This window comes from Heterodontus francisci, chromosome 2 (genome assembly GCF_036365525.1).
Source record: "Heterodontus francisci isolate sHetFra1 chromosome 2, sHetFra1.hap1, whole genome shotgun sequence".
NCBI lineage: Eukaryota > Metazoa > Chordata > Chondrichthyes > Heterodontiformes > Heterodontidae > Heterodontus > Heterodontus francisci.
In genome coordinates this window covers 147,486,028-147,500,377 of record NC_090372.1, presented here as the reverse complement: position 1 = coordinate 147,500,377, position 14,350 = coordinate 147,486,028, and the positions used below count along the sequence as shown (strand labels likewise).

General features: G+C 46.0%; 1 protein-coding gene across 2 annotated transcripts in view; it reads right to left on the bottom strand.

Moving 5' to 3' along the window:
• Window positions 1-14,350, bottom strand: part of LOC137347347 (inactive phospholipase C-like protein 2) — a 362,127-nt gene that overhangs the window by 118,014 nt on the left and 229,763 nt on the right. For both annotated transcript variants that reach the window (XM_068011820.1, XM_068011821.1), the window contains exon 3: window positions 10,018-10,218. In XM_068011820.1, the coding sequence (XP_067867921.1) occupies window positions 10,018-10,218 (201 nt within the window). The remainder of the gene's footprint in view (window positions 1-10,017; window positions 10,219-14,350) is intronic.

Here is a 14,350-nt window from a genome sequence, read left to right as displayed (position 1 = left end):
GTGTCAGAGATGCCATCTTTCAGAAGAGATGTTAAACCAAGGCCCGATCCACCCTCTCAGGAGAATGTAAAAGATCCCAAGGCACTATTTTGAAGAAGAGCAGCGAATTTCTCCCCAGTGTCCTGGTCAATATTTTCCCTCAATCAACATCACTAAAAACAGATTGTGCAGTGATTATCACATTGCTGTTTGTAGAACTTTGTGTGTGCAAATTGGCTGCCACGTTTCTTGCATTACAACAGTGACTACACTTCAACAGTACTTCACTGGCTGTAAAGCACTTTGGGAAGGGGACTACAAAAATCAAGTCTTTCTTTGAAACTAGGAGCAGCAGGCTATTCGGCCCCTCGAGCCTGCTCCGCCATTCTGTAAGATCATGGCTGATCTGTTTGTGAACTCAACTCCACTTTCCTGCCTACTCTCGATACTCTTTCACTCCCTTGTTTGTCAAGAATCTGTCCACCTCTGCCTTAAAAATATTCAATGACCCTGCCTCCACCACTCTCTGGGAAAAAGAGAGTTTCACAGACTCCCGACCCTCAGAGAGAAAAAAAATTCTCCTCATCTTTGTCTTAAATGGGAGATTCCTTTTTTTTTAAACAGTGCCCCCAAGTTTTAGTCTTTCCCACAAGAGGAAATATCCTTTCAACATCCACCCCCTCAGGTTCTTATATGTTTCAATAAGATCACCTCTCATCCTTCCAAACTCCAATGAATGCAGACCCAACCTGTCCAACGTTTCCTCATAAGATATTCATAAAACATGAAAGTTCTTAAGAAATTAATTAAAGTTAAGATGATGTGACTATCATGGCCATATCAAGATTGGATATCTTTTTTAAAAAATGTTACATAAATGTAAATTTAAGAATGGATGTATTTTTTTCTTTCTTACCATCTGTTCACTTTTAATCAAGGGGATTTATGGTGTGTTATGTACGACCAGTTCTTAACTAATAATGCTCTGGAATCCTGGTGTGCCAAAAGTCAGTATAAATTAACAAATCAATATTTATTCAGTGACATGATGTAAAGCTGAACTGATTACAAAGAATAATTCCTCAAGGCATTGAAAGTGACAGAGTGACACACACTCTTAAAAACATCAGACCTACTAAAAAAAGGAATGTGTGGAGATACAAATTAATTTGCTTGAAATGCACGCATTTTGTATTCAATCTAGTACATGAAGCCAGTTACCAGTTATTGCTGCTTATTAATTCAATATTTTACCGTATAAAAATGAACTACTCAGTTGAACTGTTTTCCAATTCAATGTCTATGTTAAACCTGTTTAAGCATCTTAAAAATAGGTATGCACTTTCACGAGTTATATGAAGGTCCTGGAAGCCTTGTGTTTCTGAGATGAACACGGGCTGAATTTAGTGAGCCTATGGCAGGTCCTTGTGGTGGATCTGGAAAAGTGTGTCATTCCTGCTGGTCATGTGGGTGACTGGCCCACCACAATCACGCCGCAGGCGGCCACTTTACATAATGGAGGCACGGTGCCCAGCCAATCATGCGGTGCGGGGCGGAATGCGCGACTCCAAATATGGCGTTGGATGACTCTGGAGTAGGTGCTGGTGCCATATTTAAAGCCATGTCAGCCCTGCTGGGGCATTGCTGCCTTGGACTGATTTTCTGTTTGCTGTTCACTGCTGAGGCTGGTGTTGGAGTGACTCCTGGACCCCTCACCCTCCGAGGAAGGGCACCACAGTATGGCAGAGGCAAGACACAGGGTGGCCCCATGGTTTAGTGATGCCTCCCTGGAGATTCTCCTCCAGGCTGCAAGGGAAAGGCAGGAGGTCCTCTTCCCTACCTGACCAAACAAGCCTGGATGGAGATCGCTGAGCAGGCTAGCAGCCATGGGGTCAGCTCCGACATGGATACAGTGCTGCAAGAGGGTCAACGACCCCCTTCGTTCTGGCCAAAGTGACTGCTCCATACTCCTCTCCTTTGCAGGGATTGCAAGTGGCTACGCAGGAGGAAGTGGGACATGGGGAGGGAGACACCACAAAGGCGCTGGCAGAGGGCATTATGCATCACCTCATCCTGACAGATGCATGGCTGTATCTCTGCCTCAGGCCACCTTCTTTCACAGATCGCCCCCATTAACTCCCCTGAGAGCAGATGGCAGCATGAGCTAAATGTGATACCCCAGTAGGGGATAAGGGGCTGACACGAGCAGAACTGTTGTGATGATCTCTTTGCGAAGTATGACTATCTCCCTATTTCCACTTGCAGTACAAGAGGGCCCATAATAGGAGCAAGAAAGCCTGGACTAGCAGAGGCATTCCAGATCTTTGGCCTCATTCTACAGCTGAGGAGGAGGCACTGGAATTAGCGGGGACCCAGAGCAGCTACTCCAATACTGATGGAGAGACTAGAGTCTCCGTGCAAGAGAGTGAGGGTTGTCTTCCATCGACATACAGACCACTTCTGGAGACCCACATCAGGTATAGTTGACATGACGAGATATGCACAGCCTAACCCACATAGGTTTGTGTTCTCTCATGCAGGTCGTTGTCCGCAGAAGATCGCAGCTGAAGGGGAACAGCCATCTGAGGAGCATCAGCAATTAGAAGATCCAGTGTCCCGTGACTCTTCTGCACCTTCTACCAGCACAAATACTTTCACCTCAGTGAGTTTCCACTCAGCTGTAAAATCACCACACACACGTGCCCGAGCAGATGGCTAAGGTTGAGACAGCAGATGCCACTGACAGTCGGAGGACTGTTGTGGCCAAGCCCATGCTGAGCCCCAGCTGATGATGAGCCTCTGTTGTCGACAGCACAGAGCATGCTGGAGTTGCAGAGAGAGGTAATGCAACATCTAGCAGAAATACCAGAGGCAATGCCCAGCCTGGGGTTTCACGGGTGTTTGAAATTTGACATTTGCTTCATCATATAAAGCTCTTTTGTTTGAGCAATTAATCTTCATCATGTATTCTATCATGCATTAATTGTAAGCTCCTGACTTCGCTCTTCCCCTTTAGTCGATGCCAATGAAGGCACAGCCCTCATTTGAATAGGGTCGCCTGTGGGTCATAGCGCGTGGTTCAGCTGGGCATTAGGCATGAAAGACAAATAGAAAGGAGGTGACAAACTGCATGCATTGAGGTGAGCCTTTGTTATTTTTACTCTGAGTGGCCATCGTGGTGGCTGGAAGCGGGTAAGTATGAGACTGTCTCTTGCCCCCTTGGCTCAATGTGCCTGGTCTCCGGTGCAAGGGATTCAACATCCAGTGCTGCTTGTTCATCACCCTCTTCCATGTCCTCCTCTTCAGTGGAGGAGTGTTGTTCAATCATGTCATCATCATGCGAGGCCTCCCTCCTCTGCAGTGCAGAGCACAGCAGACCACCATGATATGCAAGACCTTCACTGGAGGCATATGGCAGGGCTCTACCAGATTGATCTAGGCAACGGAATCTCATCTTCAGCAGCCCAATGGCCTGCTCGATGGTCGCTCAGGTGGAGCTGTGGCAAGTGTTGTACCTCTCCTCTGCTGCAGTACCAGGGTTCCTCACCAGCATCAGTAGCCAAGTCTTCAATGTCCCCGAGAATCCATCTCTGAAGGCAAGTGGGGGGCCTGAAAAGCTGTGGCACCTGGGACTGTCGAAGTATGTAGGCATTGTGGCTGCTTCCCAGGAAGCTGGTACACACCTTTAGGATACGCTTTCGGTGGTCGCAGACCAGTTTAATTTTGTTGGAACGGAAGGCGGCTGGCTGCTCTGTGGGAGCCTTGATGGCCATGTGCATGCAATCTATCACAGTACCTGGGGAATCCAGCGATGGCCCCGAAGCCGATGACCCTCTCCGCCTTACTGTCATGGTTGGTCCGGTAGCGCACATAGTCACCAGCCCTCTTGAACAGGGCACTGGTCACCTCCTTGATGCAGTAGTGGGCTTCTACCTGGGAGATCCCACATATGTCTCCAGTGAATCCGTGGAATGATCCAGACACATAGAAGTTTAGTGCCACTGTCATCTTCAGGGCCACTGGCATAGGAAGACCCCCAAGTCCCATCATGGAGTTATAGAGTCGTACAGCATAGGCCCTTCGGCCCACCGCGTCCATGCCGACCATAATGCCTAGCTATACTAATCCCATCTTCCTGCATTAATTCCATATCCCTCTATGCCTTGCTCATTCAAGTACCTGTCCAGATGCCTCTTAAATGTCACTACTGTTCCTGCCTCCACCACCTCCTCAGGCAACTCATTCCAGATACCCACTATTCTTTGTGTGAAAAATTTAGCCCTTTGATCCCCTTTAAACCTCCTCCCTCTCACCTTAAATCTATGCCCTCTAGTTTTAGTCACCCCTACCATGGGAAACAGACTTTGGCTATCTACCCTATCTATGCCACTCATAATTTTATATACCTCTATCATGTCCCCTCTCAGCCTCCTTCACTCCACGGAAAACAGACCCAGCCTATCCAATCTCTCTTTATAACTCAAGCCCTCCAAACCAGGCAACATCTTTGTGAATCTTTTCTGCACCCTCTCTAGCTTAATCACATCTTTCCTGTAGTGCGGCTACCAGAACTGCACACAGTATTCCAAATGCGGCCTAACCAACGTTATGTATAAGTCACAACTCGTGCTGCAGCAGGGCGCATAAGTCGGTGAAGGCCTCCCTGGAGAGCTGTAGTCTTCACTGATAATGCCACTTGGACATTTGGAGGTAGTTGAATTGAGTTGAACACTCTCTGGCGCTGGTGGGCCCTTCGTGGCATAGCCGGCTGCTGTTCCTCTTGTCGTGGAACTTCATAGGCAGGCACAGCTGCCTCCTGGTCCTCCCCCCATCAGACACGCTGCATCACACCACAGGGGTCCAAAAGACAGGGTGTTTTAGTAGAGTTGATAAGGGACAGCCAGTAGATGTAGTTTATTTGGACTTTCAGACAGCTTTCAACAAAGTCCCACAAAAGAGAATAGCATGTAAAATTAAAGCGCATGGGATTGGTGGTAGTGAATTGCGATGGATAGAAAATTGGTTGGCAGACAGGAGACAAAGTGTAGGAATAAACGGGTCTTTTTCCGAATGGCAGGCAGTGACTAGTGGGGTACCGCAGGGATCGGTGCTAGGACCCCAGCTATTCACAATATGTATTAATGATTTAGATGAAGGAACTAAATGTAATATCTCCAAATTTGCAGATGACACAAAACTGGGTGGGAGGGTGAGTTATGAGGAGGATGCAGAGAGGGTTCAGGGAGATTTGGACAAGTTGAGTGAGTGGGCTAATGCATGGCAGATGCAGTATAATGTGGATAAATGTGAGGTTATCCACTTTGGTAGCAAAAACAGGAAGGCAAATTATTATCTGAATGGCTATAAACTGAGAGAGGCGAATAGGCAACGAGACTTGGGTGTTCTCGTACACCAGTCGCTGAAGGTAAGCATGCAGGTACAACAGGGGGTAAAAAAGGCAAATGGTATGTTGGCCTTTATAGCGAGAGGTTTCGAGTACAGAAGCAGGGATGTTGTTGCTGCAATTATACAGGGCCTTGGTGAGGCCACACCTGGAATATTGTGTGCAGTTTTGGTCTCCTTATCTAAGGAAGGATGTTCTTGCTATAGAGGGAGTGCAGCGAAGGTTTACCAGACTGATTCCTGGGATGGCGGGACTGACGTATGAGGAGAGATTGAGTCGGTTAGGATTATATCCGCTGGAGTTCAGAAGAGTGAGGGGGGATCTCATAGAAACCTATAAAATTCTAACAGGACTTGTCAGGGTAGATGCAGGAAGGATGTTCCTGATGGTGGGGGAGTCCAGAACCAGGGGTCATAGTCTAAGGATACGGGGTAAACCTTTCAGGACTGAGATGAGGAGAAATTACTTCACCCAGCGAGTGGTGAGCCTGTGGAATTCGCTACCACAGAAAGCAGTTGTGGCCAAAACATTGTATGTTTTCAAGAAGGAGTTAGATAAAGCTCTTGGGGTGAAAGGGATCAAAGGATATGGGGGGAAAGCGGGAACAGGTTACTGAGTTGGATGATCAGCCATGATCATAATGAATGGCGGAGCAGGCTCGAAGGGCCGAATGGCCTACTCCTGCTCCTATTTTCTATGTTTCCACATAATATGGGTAAGAAATTTTATATGGAGGGAAGGATTTAGGAAAGACAGGAGGACAGTGGGTGCAGAGGCCCTTCTTTCTTGATTTCTCATTTAGGGATCATTTTTCTAATATCTTCTGCACTTGATTCTAAGCTCAGTGTTCCTTGTTCCTTTACTGGTCATGGAGATGTATTTGAGTTGTCAATAACTAAGACTGACCTAATTTATGGCTGTAGAATCAAAACCACTTGACAGCCAGTTCTTTCAATTAAATTCTCTCATTCTTTCATTCTCTGAAGACTGAATTCACCAATGGTTTCAATATTATTAGCCTATCTGATTCAATCCTAATGTGAGAAACATCTTTGTTAATGCCTCCGCCCAGTTGCTTTCCCTCCTAATCTATTGATTAATTTACAAAACTATAAGCAAAGTGTTGTAGAATTGCTTCACGTTATGGAGTATTGCAAATACATCTGCTACTCTCTTTACACCGAGAGGAAATGACTCATTGCACATCACAATTATAAAAGCCCATCCATCAATGTGTTAATTCTTAATTACCTTACCAAGATGCGCTGACGATTAATTATGCAACTTGTAATTACAATAAATCCCAATAGCCAAGTCCTAACACCAATTATTTTTAATCTTGAAAATTGCTGTAATTGTACAAACTTTGTACAATGCTAATGGTTTTCAGGAATATGCTTCCTTGCCAATCACCCTGGTCCCCTGTTTCTCAAGTCATGGGCTTGATTTTTAGACCCCACTGGGGCCAGGATCGGAGGTGGGCTGGAGATAAAAATAGCCCCACCAGCCGGTGTGTTGGTTTTCCGGCTCCATCTCAACCTTCAGTCATTTTTGCAGAGGCGGGATTGAGGGTGGGGGTGGGGAGTAGGGCTACCTGCCCACATGCGGCGGGTAGCTGACATGGCTTGTTAAGGGCCACTTAAGGCCAATTAAAAGAGGCCAACAGGGATTTTCCAGTTGGCCTCCAGGTACCTGCAGGTGGCGGAAACCAGTTTAGGTGCCTGGAGGTGGCCTCCTGGCAGCAGACTCGGGGGCCGGCGCTCCAGGCAGGCCTAGAGGCCTCCTTGCCTGTTTGGGTGCTGCAGCAGCCGCAGGCTGTCCTGTAGAGGGGCTCCCAAAGTGGTGGCCTGGCTGCAAAAGCCATTTTTTAAATTTAGATTTTATAAATGTTAGAGAGCGGGCGCCTCCATATTGCCCTCTCCAGCACTTACCTGCTATGGCATTCCACTGCTCCTTTCAAGCTTGAAGGCCTCTGATTGAGCCTCCAGCTTTGAGAGCCAGACTGCCCACCCGCCATCCTTGATTGAACGGCGAGCCCAGCGTCTGGCTATTAATTGGCCAGCCCGGAGAAAATCACAATGATGACTGTTTCCCACACAGTGCAGACTCTAACTCACATTTCAGCGGGTTTCAGCAGATCACAGAGAAAATGCATGTGTAAATTGTGCAGACCTCCACTCTGACAGTGGGCTGGCCAGTGCAGTGGTCGCACATATTAAGCAGTTCTGTAGCATTTAAATAGCTTCAGCAGCCATTTAAACCAGTGAAATATCCATGGAAATGGAGGCTGTCACCTGTAAACTACACACTTGAACATTGCAGCAATGGAGCTGCTAATTCAGTAAGTGCAGGCAAGAAGGGGTGCTCTGCATGAAACAAAAGAGCACCTTCCTCAAAAGCAGATGGTACAGCAAGCCCAACAAAAGATAGACAGTGTAATGGTGTTTGTATGACTCAAAGAACCTTGATATAAGTCTGAAAGAAGATGGCTGACCTGAAATAAGCTGTTGCAGAAGGCCACGCAACAAATATGTCAAGTAGCTGGCCCATATTTGCCAGTGTTATTTCAAAACCTTCAACTCACGTCCTGCTGCCTCATCAAAACAAACATATTGAATGCACTCCTGCCAGGAGACTAACATGAATACTAACCATTCATGGCTATACTGCAGCATGACAGCGCAGTAATTCAACCAGTAACTTAAAACTGAAACTATTGTCACACAATGATAGCCTTTGATATCAAGGCAGTATTTGACTGAGTGTGGCATCAAGGAGCCCGAGCAAAACTGGAGTCAATGGGAATCAGGTGGAAAACTCTCCGCTGGATGGAGTCATACCTAGCACAAAGGAAGATGATTGTGGTTGTTGGAGGTCAATCATCTCAGCCCCAGGACACTGCTGCAGAGGTTCCTCATGGTAGTGTCCTACGCCCAACCATCTTCAGCTGCAATGACCTTCTCTCCATATAAGATCAGAAGTGGGGATATTCGCTGATGATTGCACAATGTTCAGCACCATTCACGACTCCTCAGATACTGAAGCAGTCCGTGTCCAGATGCAGCAAGACCTGGATAACATCCAAGTTTGGGCTGATAATTGGCAAGCAACATTTGCGCCACACAAGTGCCAGGCAATGACCATCTCCAACAAGAGAGAATCTAACCATTGCCCTCTTGACATTTAATGGCATTACCATCGCTGAATCCCCCACTATCACCAACATCCTGGGGTTATCATTGATCAGAAACTGAACTGGACCAGCCACATAAATACCGTGGCTACAAGAGCAGGTCAAAGGCTGGGAATTCTGCGGCGAGTAACCCAACTCCTGACTCCCCAAAGTCTGTCCACCATCTACAAGGCACAAGTCAGGCACAAGTAAGGAGTGTGATAGAATACACTCCACTTGCCTGGATGAGTGTGGCTCTAACACTCAGGAAGCTCAACACCATCCAGGACAAAGCAGCCCGCTTGATTGGCACCCCATCCACCACCTTCAACATTCACTCCCTCCACCACCGGCTCACAGTAGCAGCAGTGTGTACCATATAAAAGATGCACTGCAGCATCTCACCACGCGTCCTTCAACAGCACTTTCTAAACCTATGACCTCTACCACCAAGAAGGACAAGGGAAGCAGACCCACCATCTGCAAGTTCCTCTCCAAGGAACACACCATCCCGACTTGGAACTATATCATCGTTCAGTTACTGTCGCTGGGTCAAAATCCTGGAACTACCTCCCTAACAGCACTGTGGGTGTACCTGCACCAGATGGACTGCAGCGGTTCAAGAAGGCAGCTCACCACCACCATCTCAAGGGGAATTAGGGATGGGCAATAAATGCTGGTCTAGCCAGCGATGTCCACAACCCATGAAACAAATTTTAAAAAAACAAATCTTAAAGAGGCTCAGGACAGGAAATCTTTGTAAGACAACCTAATTACATGATGTGTGTTGACTTGTTAGATTGGGCAAACAAATGTCACTGTGAGGTTACGTTTGCTACTGGGACAAAATGCAAATCCAGTGACCATGAAAACAGCTGGAAATTGATTTCGCCAGCCTCATAAATCATATATGATACAAATAGGACCCCAACCCAATCACTGATGTCCCTGCCAACCCGCAACTAAGGCCTAGTCTTTCAGAGCCACTGAGACAGTATTTAAAGGGGCGCTCAGCTGCAGGTAAGTGGATGGTAGAATATGTGTGTCATTGTGATGTTTGGAATACCAGGAGGGTTTCCAATTTCCAGGTTCCAGATTGCCTTTTTTAATGATCTTCTTTGCCTTTCTTACCCTTTTCAGTAGAAAATAAATCTGTCAGCTCTATGTCCTTGTAAAGGCAACTGAAGTGTGCAATTGTCATCCATTAACTACAGAACAATAATTTAGTTATTTTGGACACCTGTAGTGAATAGAAATGTTATGCAGTAAATGTGAAAGTAGTCATCAAATGCAGCATGTATTAATTGAACAGTTCTGCGCAAATAGCAAGAAATTACAGGCCTAGATCATTTAAAGTCAACGCCCTGAAAGTATGTTTCTTTCTTAGTGTCAGAATGACTAAGATAACACAAAATGCCCTGCTTTGATGGAGAAGTCGGTGCAGGTCTGTACAGGTACTTACTACATCATATGCAGTGACGACTTTCTTCAGGACATCTGGGATTACTCCTTGGGGCTCCATTGAGGGGTAATCATCTTTTAGGTTCAATACCACAATAGGTATATTATCACTGTTCAGAAGTGTTGACAAAGCCATAAAGCACTGTATTAGATTAGAAACTGGGGAGAGGCCACATAATTCCTTGAAAGTAACTATTGCATTCTGAAAAAAGAAAATAAGAAGTTAAAGTTAACAACTTGAAATTGTAAATAATTTTTTTGCATCATTTTACTACCTAAATCATACTGCAAGGAATATATGCTTGAATTTCAATGGGGATGGTAATTCTTTAATAAAAATCAAAAAGATCTGACCAAGACCTCAATTTCTGGAGCTCAGACAGCTATAAATCACTTGAGTCAAAAATGTATCCTTCCACTTGTGGACAATCACAGCAGCTATAATATTGAGACTACTTAGTTAGTCCTTGAAGCAAGTTACAGGCCATTTGTTATGCATTGGTTTATTTTGGAGCATTAAAAGATGATTTTTTCATTATCTTTGTTAGTTATAAAAATACTGGAGATGGCGAAAAAGGCTGTTTGACTTAGCAAGGTGGATGAAGGTGGGTGGGTCATGCAATGCTACCCCATGAATGCATCCAACCAGAGTTGGCAACCCTAATTTAGGAGGGGTGGGGGGGGGGGGGGTGCAAAAGTCTGGTCAAAGAAGTGGGTTTGAAGGAGAGGTGGAGAAGTGGTGGGGGTTGGGGAGAAATTTGAGTGTGGGGCCTAGACGACTGAATGCATAGCCACAAATGGTGGGTGAAGGAAAAGGAATATGCTCAAGAGGCCAGAGTGAGAGGAACAGAGAGTTTTGATGCAAGGGGTGAGGGGAGGGGGGGTAATAAGGATTTGTAGGGCTGGAGGAGGTTCTGGAGATAGGGAACAGCAAGACCTTGAAGGAATTTAAATACAAGCATGAGAATTTTGGACTGGAGCCATTTCAGGACCGGGAGCCAGCAAGGACGGGGTGATGGGGATTGAGCTAGGGAGTGGGACTGACTGTATAGCTCCGTGGAGAGCTGGCATGGACTCGATGGCCAAATGGCCTCCTTCTGTGCCGTAAATGACTATATGGATGAGAGGGATTTGGTGCAAGACAGGAAATGGATAGTAGAATTTTGGAGGCCAGCTGGGAGAACATTGGAATCATCGAGCCTGGAGGTGACAAAGGCATGGATGAGGCTTTCAGCAGCAGTCGGGCCGAGATAGGGGTAGATGTGGATGATGTTGCGGAGGTGGTCTTTGCAATGGAGAGGATATGAGCTTGGAAGCTCACCTCATCATCATTACATTCAAACTACTAGGTCCAATGGTATTTTCTAAACTTCTTTTCCACTCTCTTGAAACTGTTCACTTGTGCTGTGATATGGTTTGGACAGGCTGGTAACTGTGGGGGCCATCAGTATTGAATTTGCATTTGTATACTTTTCAGCAAGTGTTACTGGATACCAATTGGAAGAGGAACCCTGGCTGAGTCTTGTACCATCCCTAGCGCATGTACAGAAACAAACTGTACTGCCCCAAAAAAATATAACAGCAGAAACACTGGCCTCAGATCCCTACGGTTAAGGTTGTCAGACACTCAAACATCATGTTAATTCTCGACTATCCTGATAAATGTTTATCCTGCTGGGTGTTCTCAGCAAGAGTCAGAATAGGTGTCAGCTTGCAATGCAATTTATTCCACATTTCCAATGGAAGTGCTGCAGGACATGCAAAAATACTGGATTGAAGCAAAATAGGCGAGGAATTTAAAGTGAGAAGGTGACCAAAACTAAACATATTTGTAACATATTACCAGTTTATACTATAAATTATTAAAATTTGAATATATTATGCACCTGAGCAAATCAAATGAGAAAAGTTTAGCCTTCAGTCCTATTCTATCATTATAGTATTTGCTCAGAATGCTGCTCAGAAAATTAACCAATGATGCAGACAACCCAAAGTGCCACTCAATATACATGTAGCCTTGAGCCTTAAACATAATAAAGGCTTGCTTAAGTGCCCTCTAGACCTAACCTGCAATAGCAAAATTAATTATTACAGCAATTCTCAACCCAGCCAGTCCCATTGGTCTCTGTAATGTGCAGAAGTTCCACAGAGGCAGTGAGCCTATCTTCGGAACAACACGATATGTGGCTGCTTTGTGGCAAAAATCAATACATTTAGAGAGAAATTATTGTCCTATAGCACAAGAGGCCCATTACAGACTGCTGTACCATTAGTGCATCGAAATTACATTTGTAATTACATTTCTTTCAAAAAGAATTTCATCTTCCATCTGGCATGCACTGCCAGGAAGGATGGTGCAAGCAGATTCAATAGTAACTTTCAAACGGAATTGGATAAATATTTTATAAGGAAAACAAACTGCAGGACTATGGAGAAAGAGCAGGGGAGTGGGACTAATTAGATAGCTCTTTTAAAGAGCCAGCAAAGACATGATGGGCTGAATGACCTCCTTCAGTATTGTATGATTCTATGATCTTTTCCTTCAACTTGTCTATTTTAAAAAATGGATTAAGATAATTCTTATCATTTGAAAATGCTGTGCCATTTGTCACATTTCTCTGATTCCAATTTATAATATTCAGCAACAGAGCACAGGAAACCATTTCTTACACATGTTGCCTGACAAATGTGTTGTGAAGAGTGTACGGGACACTCAACACTCAAGGTGACGAGTTCCAATTGTTCTGCACTGAATCAACCTGCTGCATTTAAAGGACATTATTACAGTCTGTCACAGTTTCATATGTAGCTGTTATAATATTTTTGGCAAGAACTTGGGCTTGTTACTGACTGTGTTTCGGGAACTTTGGTCAGGATTTTGTGTTGGAGGCGGCACTGCTGGTACCGAGCCAAAATGGCAGGGGAAAGCCCACCTCTGCCTTTTTAGTTCCCCACCCACCCCCCCACCTCCCACTCCCAGAGCTATTAAATCTAAGTTTCACGAGCCGGGATCCCTGTCCCTTTAAAGACGGGGATTCCACTGCAAACAGTTGCCGGCCAATCAGAGGGCCGGCAGCTCAGTAGTATCGGCAGTGCCATCGGGAACGGTGATCACTGCCGGTATAGCAGAGGCCTTGGACACAAGCCTAGCACTGGACCCCTGGACCTCAGCTAAGTGAGGTGGGGTCGCTGGGGCCATCTGGAAGGACCCGGCGAGGGGAGCGTGGGGGGGCTTTGGCCATGCAGTCCAGGGGGAGGGGGTCCCAGGAGGTAAAACCATTCCTGGCACGGCTCCTCCGTGGCCCACAGATTGCCCATGGAGGAGGGAGCCTGCCCCCAATTCCGCAGGGAATGCGCCTCATGTTACAAGGTGCCCGCCCCACAGAATCACAGAATTGTTACAGCGCAGAAGGAGGCCATTCGGCCTATCGTGTCCGCACTGGCTCTCTGAAAAAGCAATTCCCTCAGTCCCATTCCCCTGCCTTCTTCCCATAACCCTGCACATTCTTCCTTTTCATATAACTGACTACAGAACTACACCTGGCAGAGGCACCCCTCACTGCTCGTAAGATCACAACAAAAGCAGGGAGAGGCCGTTAATTGGCCATTTATAGGCCACTTAATAGCCTCAATTGGACTCTGGGCGGGAAGGTCGTCGTTAGCCTATCCCGTCCCCGGTAAGTTTGCTTGGTGACAGAAAGGCAACGGCCCTCTGTCCCCCACCGCGATTGTCCGTGCCTCCCGCCTCCAACCCTGCCTCAAGGGGGGCCCATAAAATCCAGCTCTATGAACGCATTAAGAACTCCAAAGTAGCATCTGTGGCATATTTGCAAGGCAAATTGTGTCAGATGCCATATTGGTGAAGGCTAGTGCGGGTGCAGTGAACAACCGCCAAAATTATGTGGAGCAGGCAGATCGTGGTGTCAATCAGCGCGCAACTTTAATTTGATGCAAGCAATACCACTTAGGAGCTCAACGCTCCAGCTAATGCTGTCTCTTAACTTTGCACAGTTAAAAACATGTTCAGCAGCAGGAAGGAAACCCACAAGCACTATTTAAAGCGATCATCGACAACTTACAGGTTAGTTGCTGGTTGATACTTATTCTGGTTGTTGTTATGATTTTCCAAGTTTTGGAGCTATCTATAGTTGTTTAAAGTTGTCGCTGACTACAAGGTTTTTGCACAAACCAGTTGCTCCCGGACACGGGTGCAGTAGTAGACATTTCCCTTGAATATAGGATGATTTGGAGAGGCTGCTCGAAGAGGGAGGAGGAGAAGGTCTCTTGGCAGGAGGCCATATCTGCCCAGGGTGCTCAGGGAGCAATTTTCTTAA